Here is a 19,877-nt window from a genome sequence, read left to right on the forward strand (position 1 = left end):
AAACACCCGAAAGCCAACTGACACCAAGGCAGAAATAACTGTCTGTGGCCACTGGAAACTTTACCTCCCAAATGCTACAGTAAAAAGAATGGATCAATGCAACACTAGGAAGTAGGAAAATATGTCTGAACACCGGGGGAATCAAGATGGCACAAGGCAAATTGTTTACAAATGAAATAGAAGGATCAGGTCTATACAGGAAAGCAAACACATCTGGAGATCTGCCCCAAGTGGAGTCAAAATGCATGAGCAGCAAATAAAGCAAATGTCATATGGAAGGAAACATGATGGTTTTCCACGAGGATATAGCTACAGATGTAAAAGTCAGAAAAGTGTTTTCAATGTACCAGAGGTAGAAATCTTCAGAAAAACACAGGAAATCCACTGGATTTCCTTGTGGCAGAGGGGAAAAACTAAGGAAGGCAAATAAATGAGTATGCTTACAAATCACAGAATCACAGAATCTGAAATTGGAAGGGACCTCTGGAGATCATCAAGTCCAAGCCCCCTGCTAAAAGCACTACAGTAAGTAGGTTGAGCAGGAAAGCATTCAGGCAGGTCTTGAATATCTCCAGAGAAGGAGACTCCACAATCTCTCTGGGCAGCCTGTTCCAGTGCTCTGATTAATTTGCATCTGACTCCTCCAAAAAGAATGGGTCATTAATCCCAAAATAATCTTTCCAGAGCTTTTCTGAAAAGAAAGACCAGCACCATTAGAAACAACAACAACAATACCAAAACAAACAGACAAACCAAACCAAACGAAACAAAATCAAAACAACCAACCAACCAAAAAAATAATAATCCAGGTGTTATACACGATTTTTTGAGAGATTTCAAGTAACAGGCTAAAAAAATTGCTAGTACAATCTGACAAAGAAAAAACTAGAAATGACAAGTAGAGCAACAATAACTGGAAACAAGTCCACCTTGAGAGAGGTGGGCCTGCACAAACCTCATGAAGTTCAACAAGGCCAAGTGCAAGGTCCTGCAACTGGGCCAAGGTGATCCCAAGCACAAACACAGGCTGGGTGGAGAATGGATTAAAGCAGCCCTGAGGAGAAGGACCTGGGGTGTTGGTTGATGAGAAGCTCAACATGAGCTGGCAATGTGCTCTTGCAGCCCAGAAAGCCAACTGTATCCTGGGCTGCATCAAAAGGAGCATGGCCAGCAGGTCAAGGGAGGTGATTCTCCCTATTCTGTGCTCATGAGACCGCACCAGGAATGCTGTGTTCAGCTCTGGGGCCCCAGCACAAGAAAGACATGGAAGTACTAAAATGAGTCCAAAGGAGAGCCACAAAGATGATCAAAGGGCTGGAGCACCTCTCCCACGAAGACAGGCTGAGGGAGTTGGTGTTGTTCAGTGTGGAGAAGGCTCCAGGGAGACCTTTCAGTGGCCTTCCAGTACCTAAAGGGGGCCTACAGGAAAGAAGAGGAACTCTTTGTCAGGGAGTGTAGTGATAGGACAAGGAGTAATGGTTTTAAACTAAAAGAGGTGAGATTTAGATATTAGGAAGAAATTTTTTACTATGGGGGTGGTGAGGCACTGGTTGCCCAGAGAAGCTGTGGATGCCCCATCCCTGGAGGTGTTCAAGGCCAGGTTGGATGGGGCTTTGAGCAACCTAGTGTAGTGGGAGGTGTCCCTGCCCATGGCAGGGGGGTTGGAACTAGATGGTCTTTAAGGTCCCTTCCAACCCAAAGCATTCTATGATTCTGTGAACAAGTCCATTTTCATCTGGCTATATTCTGCACAGACTTTTAAAAACAATAAAACATTAGAACCAGGTCTCAAATGGTCCATGACACTAAAGTACACCGAGTTTTATATCTGCTTGGCAAATGGGTAGAGGCAATATCAGCAACAATTCTGCAAAAGAAAACTATGTATTGCTGCTTTGCTTGAATTTCATCAGCAATTCAGTGCAGCAGTAAATAAAGCCAAGACATCTGGGGTCAATCATGCTACCTTCCAAAGTTCCTTCAAACCAATCTACCTACAGGAATGCTGTTCTTGTAACTACTCCAGCTTGTTTCTTGTGCCACGCACTGAGATCCAAGGCATCTGGGAGGGTTGTTACATGGTTGTTAATACTATCATGTTGCAGAACTTCTACCCCTAGATTTCTGTTTTGATGACATGTCAGTTTGGTGCGAGTCATTCTTCAGTTTTCAAAAGCTGCCGTACAATGTGCTCTGAAATGGTCATCACTCCCACCTGAAGGGACGGGTTTCCATGGGTCTTGGTAGGAGAACATAGGACACGGGTGTCTACGAAAAATGACAGGTGATGTGCAAGGGTTGCTTTTGGAAGGGTTTGTTATTTCTCGTTATAATTGAGGTTTTTCATGTTCCTCTTCTTTTACGAACACTGCGTGTCTTCCTCTCTTGTCACAAGATAGCACCTACCATTTTTTCCAGAGAAGACAGCCCAGTTTTCCTGACCAACACAGAGACCCTCAGCAGAATCCCTCACAAGCTTTGCTTAGCGTAAACCATCTCAGGGCCTGGCAGGAGGGTGCAGGCTGAACTCCTGCCAGGCACCTTGCAGCCCTTCAAAATCTCACACCGATCTGAGGGCAGGTGCCCACTGCTCCCCGAAGGGGTCTCCAGGGGAAGACGACCCCAGGGTCCTACCGACGCTGCCTTCATCCACATGTCTGGGGCTGGACGGCCTCTTCCCACCATCCCAAAGCCAGCCAGCCCCCGTAAGCTGGTAGCAGAGCCTTGCACCTCCATCCCTTGTGCATCCCTGGGGTGTGTGTGCGCATCCCACGGGGGCGCCGCGCCGAGGCGGGTTGCGCTGCTCCGTGCCCAGCCCGCACCTCCTCTCCTCGGCCGAGTTTATGCTGACATCTAGTGTCCAAAGACGGTGGGGATTTCTTCCCCTGCCTCCCCCCATCTTCCATCCCTTCTGCACGGGACTTGCACTGTATGGCTCCTTCTGTGCCGTGGCCGTCGGTGACCCACCTGTCCAGTGACCGGTTAATTCACCCAGGTCCCTCTATCCATCTGATTTCAGATAAGGAAGTTAAAGCAAAAATTCTCGCAGTTACTCCTCAAAAGCATGACCGTATTGCTTACGCTGTTGAATTCAGGGTGCTCTCAGTGCAGTGTTCCAGATCCCCCCAAACTGATGAGACGCCTCCAGCTGTGCATCCGTCCGATCAGCTGCTGTCACCAGCTGCTCTCCTATTCCTTTTCCCAACTTCATTCATGAACACAGTAAGCAAGAGCAGCCCCATGCACGTCCTTAAAATCTCCCACAGCCACCTCCTTCTTGCTGGTGGTGTTTCTGGCGTGTCTTTAACACCAGCTTGTTTTCGTCTAGGCTCACTTTGGTACCCCCATTTTTGGTGACACACACATTTGATGATTCTCTCATTAAAATACAGGTGACCTCTTGCTCATGCAGAATACCTCTGGAGATTCCCTGAGTTTCCACTGTGATCAGCAAATGAACTTCCATACTAGCTGTTTAGAGAATCCTCTCCTCCCAGTTTAAGCTTCCTCGGAGAGTCCCCAAGTGCCTGCAGACAGGGATCTCCCCACAACACAGCCCAGGAGCCTTCCTCCTTTCTTATAGCGGTGTTGGGGAAAACTACCAGGCCTTCTTGCCAGATGGCTGGGGTGTTTTAGCTCTCCTTGTCTGGTGGCAGAAAAGCCCCTCGAGGAGCTTTTCAACTTAACAGGTGTCAGCTATTCTGTTGCAAAGAGAAGGATGCTGGTCTTTGAAGACAGTGACATTCAGGAGTTTGAAGATATGATTTTCACACTATGTCCTTCCCTCTCTCCAGTCACTGAGAGATCATGAATTTTCTGGTATATTTGGGTATCTGTTACCCATCAAAATTCCCAGGCACACTCCCAGCCCTCACTAACATGCAGGGAACTTGGCTTGTATGGAGACAATCTCTGGAGATTTCTTGCCTTTCCACTGGCATTAATAAATGGTCTGTCTCAACATCTGATTTCTGAGACCCCCTTTTCCTATTTTTGCACTTTCTTTGAGAGATTTCCTGTGCCTGCAGACAGGGACCTTCACCCAGCATAACCTGGAAGCCTTCTCTCTCCACTGAGGTCAACAAGGATCTGCTACTCACCAACCCCAGCCTGGAAAAAAATCCCTGCTAGTGCTGGGATTAGATCAAATGGAGACAGCACGGGGGGGGGTGGGGGGTGTCTCTGCAAAGGAGAAAACATGGAAAAATGAGAATCACAGATCTGTCTGTGGGGAGCACTGTGTAATGCTGGGTCTCTACACCCTGCTCAGCCGCTGGGTCCATGTGGGATGCTGGATAGGCCCCAGTTCCCCTGTGGGTGCAGTACAGCAACCGTCCCAGTGAGGTGAGAACCAGGCTAACACGGAATTTAAAAAAACATTTAAATATTTATGAGAAATATTACATTCAGAAGAAAGGCTGACTAATATTATTCATCCCTCCTGGATTCTGATGTTTAATTAATGCTTGCAAAGTGCTTTGAGATGCTTGGATGAAAGCGATACAAACATGCTGGCGCATGCTGTGACCCCCAGTCCCAGAGGCACCTGCAAGGCACACGAGGGCTGCTCACCGTACTGCTGTATCAGCTCTGAACTCTCCTTGCATGGAGAACGGGTCCGTGTGGGGCCAGGCCTGCAGCTTTGTCACCTCACAACCACAGCCCCGCTTCTCCTTGCTACCCTGCAGCGAGTTCAAGTGTGCTTTGGAAGCCTGACCCCCTCAGGGTATGCTATTACTGGCTGGTATTTGCAGTGACATAAACCAACCGCTTAAAAACAGGCTGGGGTTTCTGCATTACAGCATGCTGGAGAAACAAAATGCAAACCAGAATACGTGCGAGCTGCAGCAGCATCTCAATGCCCCAGCGTGCCCTGTCCAAGCCCTGAGATGCCACAGTCACAGCCTGACTTTGCTGAGCTCCATGTTTCCCAGGACAGCCTTGCTCTGGTGGATAGGCCCAGAAGGGACGCGTCTGGGCATCTGAGAGCATTCGGGAGATACTGAAGTGATGTGGCAGGGTCTCGCAGGAAAGCCATGTCTCAGAATGAGGCTCTCAGATGCTCTGGGCACTGGCCGGGCTGTCACCCACCCCATCCCAGCCAGCCCCATAGCTTCGATCTGGCCACTGGGAAGTTTCTGCCTCTCACAGGTGGGTCTGTCCCTATGATGGGGCAACTTCATATTTCTCCAAAGATACGACGAATGGACCAGCTGTTGCGCTTGAGGCCTGATCAGTGGTGTTCTCTTTACACCTGGTGTTACTTTATGAACCTCAGTGCTGCCCCTGCTCCTCCAAAGACTTGGTTCCGTCTCTCAACCCCATCCTCTAGACAAAGGGGCAAGTGACGGCTTGGAGGAGAAGAGTGGGTGGCACAGAGATGAAATCTCAGCTGTGTCTGGGGCTCAGTGGGTTTCCGTCGTCTTGGCTGAGGCTGGGATTCGGAGAGAGAGACAGCAAATGTGGGTGGGAAACCACAAAAGCCCCCCTCCTCCACCCTACAGGGAAGGGAAACAGCTGAGATTCAGTAGTGGTATAGATTACTGGAGACAACAAAGTTAAAGAAAAAAAAACTCACCCCAAATCTCAGCTGTACTCCAGGCAGGTGACCCAAACACACCCTCAAAGGGTCCCCCTTCTCTCTGCCCTAACTAACCCTGGCCATTTCTAAACCGCTAGGCCTGGTGGCCAAGCCCCAGCTGGGCTGGTGGCGCAGCTTTGTCATCGCTCTGACCGCCCATGGGACCGCCCATGGCCAGCTCCTCAGATGTGGTTCCTCTTAGCAGCAGTGCAAGAGGCAGGCTTGGAAACGGTGGTCAGCTTTCTTTTACAGGCCATTGGAGGCCCAGGTGAGGTCTGGATCTGCTCAGCTAACACATTAATTTGCAAGCTTTCTTTGACAGTAGAGCAGAACGGGTTTCTAACCGCTCGCTTTCCAGTCTCAGCCCTGTCATGGCCTCTCACCAGTTGCCATATGGCCAATAGGCTCTCTCTGTTTTACGTGCTCATTCTCCCCAGGCATCGCAGTGTATAGCCTTCCGTTATGGTCTGCATTTCTGTTCACACCCAGCAGCGACATCACATGCATTTGGAAAGTCACCATCCACCTAGAGAAGCTCACAGATGCCAGCAGAACCCGGGCCGGCGGCGAGACCTTGCTGATGCTCTGGCTGAAGAGGAGGAGACAAAGGCCAACATCTGTTGAGCAGCTTTCTGAACATCAGCCTCATTCTTCTCTTCTTTCAGTTGTAGCTGCGTCAGATCATTTACGGCAGGTGACAAGCACAAGGAGACAGAAACACACAGGCAGAGAGGGAGAAAAAGAGGTAAGGAAACTTTCTTTCTTTTTTTTTTTTTTCTGAAAAGAGAAGTTGATCTATTTTCGTTTTTTTTTATGTTGTAACTAACTTTACTATTTCACACGAGTTGCTGTTTCGGCCAGGATGAGGAACGGATAGGTTTTGCCCCACTTAAAGTTCTGATGCAAAACCTTCTTGAACTTTTGACTTGATAATGCTTCTGTCTGTGCAGATCTCCAAGGCCTTTTATTTTTAACTAAGAAGTGTTATTCTGCCTGGATTTTTCCATTAAAGGGGGGGATTTATTATTTTTTTTTTTAAAAAAAAGGAGCTACGAAAAGATCAACCTGCCTTGGAGACTGGGGATCTCACAGATCTCTTACACACATGTATAGGGACAGTTCTGGGAAATGCCCTATAGAAGGGCTCGTCACTGATGACCACATATCCCCAAGGGCTGGAAATGCACTGGGGAGCAGCCCTCCACCACCAGCTGCCACTTGCTATCACCATCTCCATATGCCCTTCAGGAAGGTGAATTTTATTCTAAAAAATAAGAAATCCTGAAAAATAAAAGGATGCCAATATCTAGCTAACGAGGGAAGCCAGTTTAAGTGTGTACGTGCCAAGACGATGGAGGTCTGTTCTGATAATCTCATCTGCCTGGCTCACTGCGTAACACGGGCTGCAGACGCAGCCTAATCCACTAGCTCAGGGCTGGGTGAGCAGTATCTCATGCAGAAAGAGGAGTCCTTTCAATTTAAGGACACCAGAAAAGCTTTACCCCTTCATGGGCTGCCGCACTTTTAAAAACTGGAGTTTCATTTCTGGGTAAATTTTTCATCTTTCGGATGGTGAATTCTGCTCAAGCTTTGTCAGCCGCCCCAAAATATTCCGCTGCATGGTACATTAAATTTGAGCTCAGGTTATTGCTTAATGTTCTCCACTATAAAATAAGCAGTCCTCTTAAGTCCCTTGTGCATGTTATCCTCAATTCAGTTCATAAACTTTTTTCTTTATCCTCCCCAGCGTTTCACAAACATGGCTGCCCAAACTGCCTGCGATGCAGCAGCACTTTTCTCACCTAAACAGAGCAAAATCACCATCCCTTTCCTGCTCGCTGTTCTTAGACATGCCCTTTCTGCCACAGCCTCACACGGGGACTGTGTATTCATGGGAGAACAACATCTCCTAGCCACCCCAGATATAAGGGGGCACGTTTTTGCTCTGAAGGGGCTGGCATACGCAGCCTTGCTGCGCTGATGTTATCAATTTGTACATAGACCCTTTTGCAGTCCGGGCTGCACATCGAGTAGACTGCCTGTAGGATCTCTGTGTTGCTATTTCGGCAGCTGCATCAGTGATACCTGGACCACATGCTGTGTGTGCACATGGCATGGGAAGGCAACGGAGGGCCTGTCTTTGGAGAACATCTTTGTGCCGTTTGCTAGTCACGGCCTCCTTGAAAGTCACCCCTGGGCTTTAATTGCGAATTTCTGGATGAAAAACTGCGTGCAAAGCCAAAAGGAGGAGGGCTAGAAGGAAAGAAATGGCGCTAGGCAGAAGGGAAAAGCTCAGAAACTGCACGCTGAAATGTCTGTGATGCAGAGGGAGGTCTTGTTTTCCTCTGCTGGGCTGCAGAGATGGAGCCATTTCTGGTGGTCTCCATGTGGGTCCAGACACACAGCCAGATCACGAGGACTTTGTGGCCAAATGAAACTTGGATGGTTCCCACGTGGTGGCCTCGGCACGCTGCCCCATCCCAGCGTTGGGACCTCTCCCTTGGGGGGTGTAGGAGGGGAGGTAGCTGGCACTGCTCGATTGCATCCTCCTGGGAGCAGCTATGAAGGGTCAATGCTTGTCTTACATGGCAGAGCACTTGAGCAGAAATCAAGGCAGGGTCACAGCTGGTCTCATCTATGCTGTGTGACAGCTGGGCTGGTTCATGCTCCAGGGCTTAGTGGGACCACGGATCCCATGCAATGACCTCCAGTTCTGTCGTCTCTTTGCTTTCACTGGCTATTTTTGTTGCATTTGGTCTCTTACTCTCTGTACGGCTCACACATGCCTTAACGTTAATGAGCATTTTCAAGGGAATCACTGATTAGCAAAACAGCCAGATCAGCTTTGCTTTAGATGTTTAAATTGAGAAGAAGCGACACGATCCCCACTGAGCAGCTGCACCCCACAGCCCCAAATTCACGCCAAACTGAGGCACAGTCGTGAGAGGCAGCTGCACCCCTCAGCCCTTGCCTGGCAGCAGCCACAGGGGAAACGGGTTGTAGCTGCCGGGGCTGAGGTGTGGGAGCCTGGGTGCAGGCTCCTGCCCCTGCCCTGCTGTGGAGCTGCTGCTGCTGCAAGATCAAAAGCACAGCCACAAGCAAGAGCGAGGGGAGAAAACAAGGAAACCACAAGGCATGAAAGCAGCTCACAAACGTACCGAGGAGGAGATGGCCTACTCTGCAGGAGGAGTGGTTTCTGTTTTTTTTTTTTTTTCTTTTCTTTTTTTCTTTAATTTTGCTTTCCTACAGTGTCATGCTGGTGTCAGCCTGGGGGACAGCTCTCTGCAGCCACCACCCCATGAGGCTCTCTGGAGCAGATGTTCTTCAGGCCAGGCTTGGTCCTGCAGCCATCACTCCCTCCCTGAATCCACTTGCTGCCACGGCTCTCTTTTTTCCCCAGCCCCTGGGGAGGCAGGGATCATTAAAAGAAGTCAAGAAGGAAATTAAAGCAGTTTAGTAAGAAGGGGAAGTTAAAATGAAATGGAAATCAATGTTCACTTGGGAGGGAGCCCTGCTCCTCCTTTGCTAGACGTGCTAATAAATCAGGTGTGCCCAGGCTGTTTCTGGCACAGAGTCTGACTAGCATGAGATGGTTTGGGCTATTAAACTCACTTAACCTCCAAAATGAACTGGCTACGTGCCAGCTGCCTAATGGGAGTGGTCGCTGGCCCATCTCAACACTTAAATGGATCCTGGGATTCGCTTGGGAGGGGTAGAGTTGTCCTGGGCCAAAAACGCATCAGGAAATGTTCTAGCGATTTAACAGGGCTGGTGGGTATGTTCCAGCGCCTGGAGACGTTCCCTGACACCACTTAATTTACGACTACCACCACAAGATACAGCTGGGCTGCCTGTAAGGAGGCTGCAGGTCTGCTACGGGCATCGGCTAATGAGACCTGCTTGCTAAGTTGGCACAGCAGGCGTACTCGCTGAGGTCTGTGAACTCCTGAACACCACTGCCCACACTATGACATGGAGGGATACAGAAGGAGGTAGAAAGACAGAAAAAAAAAAAAAAAAAAGAGAAGTGGCGTGAATGAGAAGCAGAAGTAAACAGGGAGAGAGAAAGCGTATGAAAGAAACGCTGGCTGGAGGCAACCCATTTTCCCCACTGACTCATAAGATGTAGGTGGTCATCACCATGTTGTAGAGACCTGCCACAAACATATGGAGATTAGTGTGAATGGAAAAAGAATGGAGATATATATATGTGTAATCACAGGAAGAAACAGCAGAACAATGTACGAAATGTGCCTCAACCTACATCTATCAAACTGTGCGAGGTCAGCAGTTCACTGGTACCATGGCACGTGCTTCAGTTGTGGGGTTTTGTTCAACAACCAGAGAGAAAGAAGGTGAAGAACAAACTGAAGCCATAAGATGACGGGAAAATGGAGATTCCCATACAACATAACATTATGATAATTTATGATACAACATAAAATGATGGCACGTGACTCAGCAATTTTGCTAATTTTTACCTGATCACCTCCAGGCTTTATATAAAGGTTAATGACAATGACTCAAAATATTTGAAATCCAGCACTGAGGCTGTTAATTTGTAGATATCGCTGCAGGGTGGGTGCTTACTTTTCCTACTGGTCTCACTGGGACAGGTGATGTGAATATTAGCAGCAAGGACTAGGTTTCCTCTATGTCTCAGTATGATATAGCTCATGCAAATATTCCCTGGGGATGGCTTTTTTTTTAGTTTAATTTTATTTTATTTTACTTTGTACGAGAAAAGCTGCAAATTTTCTCTGACTGTGCCTTTGCCCTCTGTTTCTCTTCTGATGGTGCACATGGCTGCTGTCTTGCTCTTGCACCTGTATTTTTTATGTGTTCATCTGTCTAGCTGTCCGATTGTCAGTCACCTGACCTCCATGTAAACGTAACACTGATGTTTTCATCTTCTCTTTGATAGTTTAATGTGTTCTGGTAATTCAAATTAATTTCAATATTAAATTATCCTCTACTGAAATATATTATACTTAATATTGCACATAGTACACATAAATGTAGTATTAAAATACTATCTTTCCTTCTTTCTTTCTTTCTTTTTTCTTTCTTTCTTTTTCTTTCTTTCTTTCTTTCTTTCTTTCTTTCTTTCTTTCTTTCTTTCTTTTTTCTTTTTCTTTCTTTTTTTCTCTTTCTCTCTTTCTTTTTTTCTCTCTCTCTCTTTCTCTTTCTCTCTCTCTCTTTCTCTCTTTCTCTCTCTCTCTCTTTCTCTCTTTCTTTCTCTCTCTCTTTCTCTCTTTCTGTCTTTCTTTCTCTCTTTCTTTCCAGCATACTTTCTTCTTCCTCTCTTCTTCTGAGGAGGGAGAGTGAGAAAGTGGTTGTGGCAGAGTTTAGCTGCCCAGCAAGGTAAAACCACCACACTGCTACCAGCTATAGCTGAGTGACCTTCCCACCAGCTATTCTGCTGACTTCTCTGAAAACTGATGTGTGTTTGTTGTTGTTGTTGTTGTTATGGCTCTAGATCTCTCCTCACATCCCCACTACCTACCAGTCCTGCTTCTGATATCTGAATTTCTCCTTTGGTAGCAGCCAGAGTGTTCTCCCATAGTCCATTAAAACGGGAGCTGGTTTGTTCAGATCGCTCCCCACTGCTTGCCCCCTGCGCTTTGTCAGCTTCTGTTCATTTGAGGACACAGAGTTTTTATGTTTCGGACGCTGTAGCTCACGTAATTTGCTCATCTATATTTGTTGGATTTTCCCCAGTCTTTGTTTAAAAGGTTCTTCCTTTTAATGTCAGCATACAGGTTCTGTTTTAGTTTAAATGAAGCCTCTCCTGCTTTAGATGGAGCCTGTGCTTTCTGTACAGCCCCCCAGTGCTCTCTGAGTTGCCCAGCTCCCGATAACCTCGTGCCCCCCTTCTGTACACCACTTTCTCTGTTAGACTCTGCAACTCTCGCACTCCGTCTGCCCCTACACCACCTTCTAGAAGCACTTGTAGCTTTGCACTTCCTGCCTTAGAAGTTAAGTTTGCCTGCGAAATCCCTTCTGACCTGCCTCTGCGCTGTCAGTGTTCACGCAGTACCTTCCCGCTCCCCTGCACAACCTTGACGTCCTTCAGCCTCTGCCTCACCCGACCTGGGGGTGGGACGCTTCTGTGCTGCCCCAGTCTCCCTGCGCTGTCGGCTTCTCCTTGGCCTCCAGAGGTGCCTTGGGCGTCTCTGTCTGTGTGACCACAGATGCCAGGAAGAAGTTGTTCCGGGACTTTCCACTTAAGGTTTTGTTACCATCAATGCAATTGCTTCTTTCTGACCTCATTCCTCCCTTTGCCTCAGACCTCTTGTTGAATAGCCCTGAGAATTCAAGCACGTCTTTCCAAGAACGTCAGACTTGGTGGTTATCACGATTTTTAAGGTAAGAAATAAGTAGACAAAAACAATTAAAAAAAATACAAATAAGAGCCTAAAGATGGCGTTAATCATGCAGTCATAAAATCACATACAAAGAGATAGATGGAAGGGGACCTCTGGATGTCTCCAGCCCAACCTCCTGCTTACATTTGGACTGACTCTAAAACTATATCACAAGGCCTGAAAATTAACCACTATTAACAGAGCATTTGGGTCTTCCAGGGTAGCATTCCTTGGCACCGGCAGCATCTCCAGCCCTTCAGCTTGCAGCAGGGAGGAGCATTCCCACGAGGATGGAGTTGTGTGGTACAGCAGCAAGCAGCGTGCGTGCTGTCTTCATGGTTCTGCAGCTGGGTGAGTCCCCAGCTGCTCTGGGAAAACACCCTGCTGATGCTTACGGACTTCCCACAAGCCTCACAGCATTTGGGGTATTTTTAGGCTCCTCACAATTTGCCATCGTAAGCAGGGAGGGGTGGTAGCAACCCAACGTGTAGCTGGGACAACGTTGACATAAAAGACAAGACCACCAGCTGGGGAAGATGTTGTGCCATTCAGAGCCAAGGTTCACAGCAGTTGTATAAATGTGAAGAAATGCTTGATAAGGAATTTGTCCTCTGGGCAGAGCCATTTCCTGAGCCAAAAACAGCCCAGGTCCCACATACTGAACACAGGGTGTAAGATACTGCCTGGGTAAAAAGTTGTGCATTTCTGATCACAGATTTGCAGATTTCTGATCACAGATTTGATGTTACCAGCTTGCTCAGTTTGACTGCTAGTGTTATTACAATTGGTGAACTTTTCAGTGCTCTTTTCCCAGGAATGGAAGGTGACTGAACAAGGCCAAATCTGCATTTCTAAAATGCTCAGCTTTGATTCCTCTGGTAGCAGTGAAAAGTTTGAAACTCTTTTATGCACCCTAAAGCCAAAAGCATGGCAAAAGACACCAAGATACTCTTATTAATAAAGTTTATAATTTCTCCGTTTTAGACCAACTAATCATTTTCCATTACCCAATGCGTGGTTGTTGAAACACCTGCTATTGGCAGTGCTGCAAACTACCCACGTTCTTGGAGGAATGTGTAACTTGTGGAAACCTCTCACTTAAGCTCATGTAAACTTTTCATTTTACACTTCTGGGGTGCTCCAGTACTAGAACAACTGAGAGACTTGCAGCCCCATGCAGGTGAGGCAGTTCTGAGAGCTTATCAACAGTCAGGCAGGAGACCACAACCCCCTCATTTCCAGTCATAACTCTGGCAACCCCATCTCCTTCTGACAGTCTCCTGACGAATTTTCTTTCCAGTGAAGGAAAGGAATTGGTTCTTCCAAGAAATCATTCCTAACATTTCTTCAACCTTAGGCATCTTACTTCTTTTACTCTCACATATCCCTCAACGCTAGAACAGGAACCTGATGTTAAACAAGTCATTTTCTCTTTCCTTCTTTCCTCCTTTCCATCTTTTATTTCCTTCCTTCCTTCCTTCCTTCCTTCCTTCCTTCCTTCCTTCTTCCTTCCTTCCTTCCTTCCTTCCTTCCTTCCTTCCTTCCTTCCTTCCTTCCTTCCTTCCTTCCTTCCTTCCTTCCTTCATTTTCCTGGGCTTCCAATCTTACTCCATGTAAAAACTGCAAGAAGGGGTGACCAACTTTGCCAGCGCTGCCTCATCTTGACTAGGGAGTGAAGGAGAGGTGGCACATGCAGCCCAGCTTTTGCTGCCAGCATGACAATGTAATCTTGTCCAGAGGGAAACAATTGTAAAAACATCAGTAAAACTGTTGATGTCTCAGAATTGTGAGTGTTGGTGAATCCACCATAACCACTGGCATGTTCCTTGTTTCTAACATATGTAAAACAGAATAGCAATTAGTCAGATAAAGACCTTGAAGTGGAGAGGAGGGAAGCTATGGAGTTGAAAAGGAAAGGGGTTGGTTAATGAGATAAAGAAAGGGAAAATTCAGAAACTGAGGATAATCTTCTCAGTATCTGGAAAAGGGAGGAGAGGAATCTGCATCTTCCTGGAGCAATGGGAAGTATTCACTGAACCATCCTTCAGAAATTTAATGTATGCTAATTTCTGGGGCATATTGACTTTCAGGTCTGACCCACATTATGGCTCATCAACAACAGATTGGGGTTGAGGGAAAGGAGGTGATCCTGAACTGTAAAAGGCATGACAAAGATGTGATCTGGAAGTACACGTATGACGCAGTATCTCCTGCTACTATTATACAGCTCTCAACGGGGAAGGTATTTAAAGGTAAGTCTTCCAATTCAAGACCCATTCTCCCCAGTAGGTGGCTAAGAAATCTCTTCCCTCCTAAACAAGCTTATTTTTCCAAAAGGCAGAACTCCAATGTCAGATCGATCTGAAATAAACCAGAACAGTAAACATCTGAAGGTGTCAAACTTGAGGATCTCTGATGCTGGCACCTACATCTGTGAATGTGGCTCTGACAGTAACAGCATCTCACTACATGTCGTTAAATGTGAGTGACTGGAGGGACGGTGAGGCGGGGGAGGAGACCACAAAGCCCTGAGAAACATCTCTGCTGGCATTCTTTATCCAGATGCACCATCTTCTGGTCTGGGCTATCAGAGCTCTTTTCCCCTCCACCACCACGTCACGAAGTCTCTATGCTCTCTTTGCTGTGACACCTTTCCTTCACCTGCATGACGAGGAGTTGATTTACTGCCTAGGCCTTTTCTCTTTACAGTGACAATCTCTTCAAACGGGCACTTCCTGCCGGATGATGACCTCGAGCTGACTTTAACGCACAACTCACACAATCCTCAACCCCGTTTTAGCATCACATTGTTTAACAGTCACAACAGCAGAGTGACACCAGACATCTTGCAAAACGAGGCCCCTCAAAAATACGTACTGAAGCTAAAGCAACTGAAGACTACGGACAGCGGGACCTGGATGTGTAACATGCATTCAGACTCTCCATCGATTAGTCAGAACATCTCCTTTAATGTGAAGGTATTAGGTAGGTGACAACAAAAACGCAACCTACGTGCAGGCTCTGGAAACGGTGCTCCCTCCAGTCCCTGAGCCGAGATACCATTTTCCAGCATCCTAAGCAATGGCATTCCAGGGTCCCTGGGCCTCCAGCACTGCAGCTGGAGGATTGCTCTGCTGCCTGAGCTCTGTCCCACGCTTCCTTCCATTTCCCTCTCCAGGCTTGCCCTAAAAGTTCTTCTTCTTCTTCTTGGGATCTGTCCTCAGCTCTGACAAGCTTGGGAGCTTTGGCTCTTTAAATCTACGTTCAGACACTAACTGCTTACCCTCCCTGAGATATCTCATGGCTTTTCTCTGAGTCCTCTTTCATATGAGCACAGGGTGCATCTCTCCAGGCCAAGGGTGCACATGGGGAAGGACAGCCATGTCTTTCCTTGCCTCTGTATTCCTGTCTCTTCTGCATTCAGGATTTGAGAATACACACTTGGAAAGAATGTATGCAGCTGCTGACAGCACCGTGACCTTGTCATGGCATCTGAACTTCCAGAAGATAGGGTGGAAAAATTTTTTCACAGGACAACTGAATTGGACACAGAGTAAAGCAATCACTCTACTTGATTTCAACGCCACAGCAGATGGACAGCTGCGTGAAACTAAAAAAAGTAGCCAGGCTTTGTTTGAAATACCTGAAATGCAACGTGACAGTACCGTAAAAGTGAAACTCCCCAAAATCCAGTTGAGGCACTCTGGAGAGTACACGTGCCAGCTGCTGTACAACAGAAGATACATACAAAGCAAGACAGAGCTGGTGGTGATGCAAGGTGAGAGAAACAGAAGTGGATTAGGAGATGAGGAGCTGTAGAAACCCGGAAGCCACAAGAGTATGCATGGACCAATCTTCCCATCCTGTCACTCACCATTTTCTTATCTTTCCAGTGTCTGCTAACCCTCCTGGGCCACTCCCTAAAGGGGCTGAGATGACACTGCTCTGCCGGGTGTCCAGCCCCATCCCATCTAACGTCCACTTGCTCTGGGAACGTGTTAATGGGACTCAGACGGACATCAAGAAGTCAAAACAGAGTGAAACAGAGGTGGAGGTGAAGGTCACTGCTGCAGGGATGTGGAACTGTCACCTGATGGAAGACAATAACATGAAACTCAGCCTTAATTACACCGTGGGTATGGAAATTAACATCATATCCCTGCCTCCACCCAAAAGCCATAAAGTTCCCTTTCTATCTGTCTCTGATGACTTTTCTCCCTCCACAGAAGAAGCTCCTGTTTGGATTAGCTATACAGTAATTGGAGTGATTATTGGAGCTGGTGTGTTGATGTTTGTCCTTGTATGCCTGGGCATAATGTTTGGTATGAGCTGGCAGCGGAGAAGGGTGAGTGCCCTGGTCCCTGTGAAGGAAAAAGAGAGGACAATCTCCCCAGACCATAGGAGGAATCTGATTTTCTCTCTGGAGATGGGGCAGAATAGATAAAGGGTCAATCCTTACACTGAAAGCAAATGGTTAGAGATGGCCAGTCTGCAGATAGCGGCAATGTCAGAAATTACCTTAATACCACTTCAGTGGAAAACAATTTAAGCATGAAAACATCCAATCATTATTCATCCCTTCTCTCCTGGCAGCAACGGGCAAAAAGGATGGCACGAGCAAGACAGCACTTGCTGGAAAAGAAGACATGTCAATGTCAACAGTAAGTGAGGGCACCTGTAACGGGCAGACTGGTTTCAAGAGAGGGGAGATGGATAGTCAAGTGGGGAGCAATGGAGCATAAGCCTGCTTGGTGCCTACACTACAGCTGCATTTCAGTATTTTCAGCTCTTTCTCATGTTATGTTTATGAGTTATGAGCTACATTTAATGAATTTCCTGTTACATCCCAAACCCACGGTAGTATTGTGCTGGCAAGCTTTCAAGCAGAAGTTTCACTTGAATTACTTTGATGTTGAGACATGTTGGCCAAACCCAAGCAGGAGCTCTAGAATCCCAGTAGATCTGGGACATGGATATCAAGGTTGTAAATATCAAGGTGAAAGACACACAACCAAACACAAAAATGAAGGATGAAAACTAAAATTTAAAAATCCATTATGCCCATAATATGGCTCCAGTTCTGCTATCACAGTGCTGAACTACAGTCTCTGAAAATCACCAATAACCTCCTGGGAACAAGGAAAGAGAAGAGAAAAGCACAGGACACTGTGAGCCATTCCCTCTCCCAAATACATTAGGTGATACGAAATACATCACCATGTCCTAGCCCTTTTCATGGGGGCAAGGATTTCTCAGCAGAGGTTTGCCCTTTTGCAGGTCTTTAAACTTGTATGATATCAGGTCTCAGAAGCAGCTGTGGAGAAACATTGGCAGCTACCCTCTCACTGAAAGTGGAGAGAGAAGGACAGTATAAATAATTGGATGAACCAGCTCAAGAGATGGAAATATACAGAACTTGACTTCTGCTCGACTTTAACTGGTGACAGTGGAAAACTGTAATAGTTTCACCCATGTTTTTTTCCCTGTCACTGAGAATTCAGTGAGAATGAATAACTGACAAATACTACTTCATAGTTAGGATGTGTATGTGATGACAAGCTGGTTAGCATAACACGTGTGGAAGAATTCACCTCCCTACACTGGGCAAAGACATGGGGGCTGGCTGGCTTCAAGGTATCGCCTCTACGACATTGGGACTAATGCAATGCTTTTCTCTTGCAGCCGGATGAATAAGTAGTACTGCAGGCTGACGAAGTCTCTGACTGTCCCGAAACACCTGCCAGCCCATAGTGCTCTGTGAATCCACCTCCCTTCCTCTTGTTTTGATATCATTCCTTATGCTTTCGTTACTCTCCCCATATAATGCCATGGGGGGAAGTCGTCTGATGAAGAGCCAATGCACAAGACAAGAAACCCTTAAGGGTTATGACTGAGCTCTATAAGGAGGGACACTGAATAGAAGGGTATATATACATATGCTTGTATTTTGCTCGTGCACTTAATTTGTCCATCTTGTGGAACTGATTTTATATGCTTCTTTTATCCACCTGAGTTACAATAAATTACTTCAGGATTATTGAGGGGGGTTTCTGGTGTTGTTTATTTTTCCCAAGCTGGATGATGATGATGATGATGATGATTATTATTGTTGTTGTTGTTGTTGTTGATATTATTATTATTTGTCTGAGGGACAGTCTTCTGGCTCAAACCTGCATTTCTCCCTTTCCCTCCCCAGGATGTAGTATCTTGATTCTCAGTCTCCTGCTTCCCTGGCCACCTCCAAGTTTCCCTAACTCCCTGAAATCTATTTGACTTTCCTCAGCAACCTTGGCCTCACAGGACCGCCTAGCCTCATCCCCAGCTTGCAGCCTTTACCTTACCCACAACAAACCTGTGCACAAATGAAAACATCACAAACAACGGGGTAATTCAGGAAGGCAGTTCAGGACACCAATGACTTCTGGAAAACAGAGCTTTAGGAAGCTGTGAGTGCTGATCTAGGAAGTAAGTTTGGGAAAGAGGTGACAATTTCATGGAACAAAAGATACTTGGACTGCGTAAGCCGGCAGATGCTTTTGGGAAAGCCCTCCCTGAAATGTCTCTCTGTTGTCTCGAAGAAATGAGAAGAGGGAGTGGAAAGCCCAGGAAATTTACGACGGAAGCAGAAGAAAGAAAAATGCTGTTAAAATGGGTACACAGAAGTCTTGTGTTTGTATAAGGTTATTCTCCTTTCTGCTAGAGATGGGTCATGGAGGCCTTACGGTCCTACAGCTGTCACGGACTGTACTCCAGGTTTGCTAATTTGCTCTGGGCTTGCTGGGGAGAGGCAGAAAGAGACACAATGCTGTCCCCACACACAACCCCCTGCAGGATTGCTGGTGCTAGAGGAGGGGGTTTCTCTGTTGCCGTCGTGTCAGCGTGGCACGGTTGAAAAAAGCGCAGGTGGCTACAACGGCAGAGACACCACCTGTGAGCTGGGGGAAGTCTACCAGTCACCCTCCCCGTCTGAAACCTGCCACAACCTCTGCTGCCCCTGGAGAGGGGACACAGCTGTGGCAGCAGGTGTGGGCCAGCCCCTGGGCAGCCACCACCAGTGCCCTGCCGGCTCCTCCACCGCTGTCTGCACGCGACACGGAGCGATGAAGGCGCACCGATGTCATTTCCCTTCCCATAGTTTGTGCATACAAAACTACGTTGATTTTAGAAAAGAATAACAGTTCGGTTGGAAGGGACCTACAGAGATCATCAAGTCCAACTGCTTGACCACATCAGGGCTAAAGAAAAGCTGAAGCATATTGTTAAGGGCATTATCCAAATGCCTCCTGAACGCCGGCAGGCATGGGGCAACCACCTCACTAGGAAGCCTGTTCCAGTGTCCAGTTTCGGAAAAACCTTAGTCCACACCCCGCACATGCTCTTCGTGCTCTTGCCCTGTCCCTGAACTGCCAGCTTGCCTCGGGTGCCAGCTGATGCCCATCAGCCTGCTCAACAAGACAGGATCGGGGCTTAAGGAGAGGTCAAATCTGAGAGCTGTAAGAAGGAAAATGAGCACAGTGTCAGCGGTGCTCGATGTAATGATCACGCCAAAGCGCTTGGAATATTCCCCTCAACCAAAACCAACAACCCCTGTTACCCAGACCCTTTTTCTTCTATAACTGTCTCCCCTGCCTCCCCAAGCCCGTCCTGCCTCCCAGTTAATTTCTGCCCTTTGACTGCAGCGTGAGGCCGCAGTTTGGAGGATGCTGTCGGCCCTGACCTGCCGAGGCCCTCCCCTGCCTCGTGCTCCCTGCGGGCTCTGCAGCAAGGCGCTCGCAACCCTCAGCATTCAGAGCCAAATGACCCCATGTGTTTCTTTCCGTGTCCCCAAGGTCTAGAAGGGAGGACACTGTGTGCTTAACCCTCTTCTCGTTTCACTTTATCTCACTGCTGAAACCCCAGCCTATTTTTGAACTTTTTTTTTTTTTTTT

At 47.2% G+C, this 19,877-nt stretch overlaps 2 protein-coding genes across 5 annotated transcripts in view; one reads left to right on the forward strand and one right to left on the reverse strand.

Annotated features, from left to right (window-relative positions):
- The window catches only part of PHB2 (prohibitin 2), a gene marked incomplete at its 3' end in the record, with an annotated part of 171,503 nt that overhangs the window by 20,951 nt on the left and 130,675 nt on the right, over positions 1-19,877 (reverse strand). The gene's annotated exons all lie outside the window — the stretch shown is intronic.
- On the forward strand, positions 5,205-17,990 carry CD4 (CD4 molecule). 4 transcript variants are annotated; one of them, XM_083804262.1, is made up of 12 exons: positions 5,205-5,849; positions 6,247-6,326; positions 11,872-11,950; positions 12,169-12,300; positions 14,040-14,201; positions 14,287-14,430; positions 14,659-14,934; positions 15,374-15,727; positions 15,843-16,085; positions 16,176-16,294; positions 16,543-16,610; positions 17,632-17,990. In XM_083804262.1, the coding sequence occupies exons 4-12, from the start codon at positions 12,240-12,242 to the stop codon at positions 17,645-17,647; spliced, it is 1,443 nt and encodes a 480-aa protein (XP_083660388.1). In that variant the 5' UTR covers positions 5,205-5,849; positions 6,247-6,326; positions 11,872-11,950; positions 12,169-12,239; the 3' UTR covers positions 17,648-17,990. The 4 variants fall into 4 exon arrangements, with proteins under 4 accessions (XP_083660388.1, XP_083660390.1, XP_083660389.1 ...); XM_083804264.1 differs by lacking the exon at positions 11,872-11,950; XM_083804261.1 differs by lacking the exon at positions 5,205-5,849 and having other exon boundaries at positions 5,901-6,326.

This window comes from Anser anser (assembly GCF_964211835.1).
Source record: "Anser anser genome assembly, chromosome: 1".
Classification (NCBI taxonomy): Eukaryota; Metazoa; Chordata; class Aves; order Anseriformes; family Anatidae; genus Anser; species Anser anser.

What these genes read in the sequence shown, in the direction of transcription:
- CD4 (XM_083804262.1), top strand. Translation starts at nt 12,240, where the DNA reads ATGGAGTTGTGTGGTACAGCAGCAAGCAGCGTGCGTGCTGTCTTCATG. An exon ending in CTTCATGGTTCTGCAGCTGG is followed by an intron (nt 12,301 to 14,039) that starts GTGAGTCCCCAG and finishes ATTGACTTTCAG; the next exon opens with GTCTGACCCACATTATGGCT. An exon ending in CTTTAATGTGAAGGTATTAG is followed by an intron (nt 14,935 to 15,373) that starts GTAGGTGACAAC and finishes TTCTGCATTCAG; the next exon opens with GATTTGAGAATACACACTTG.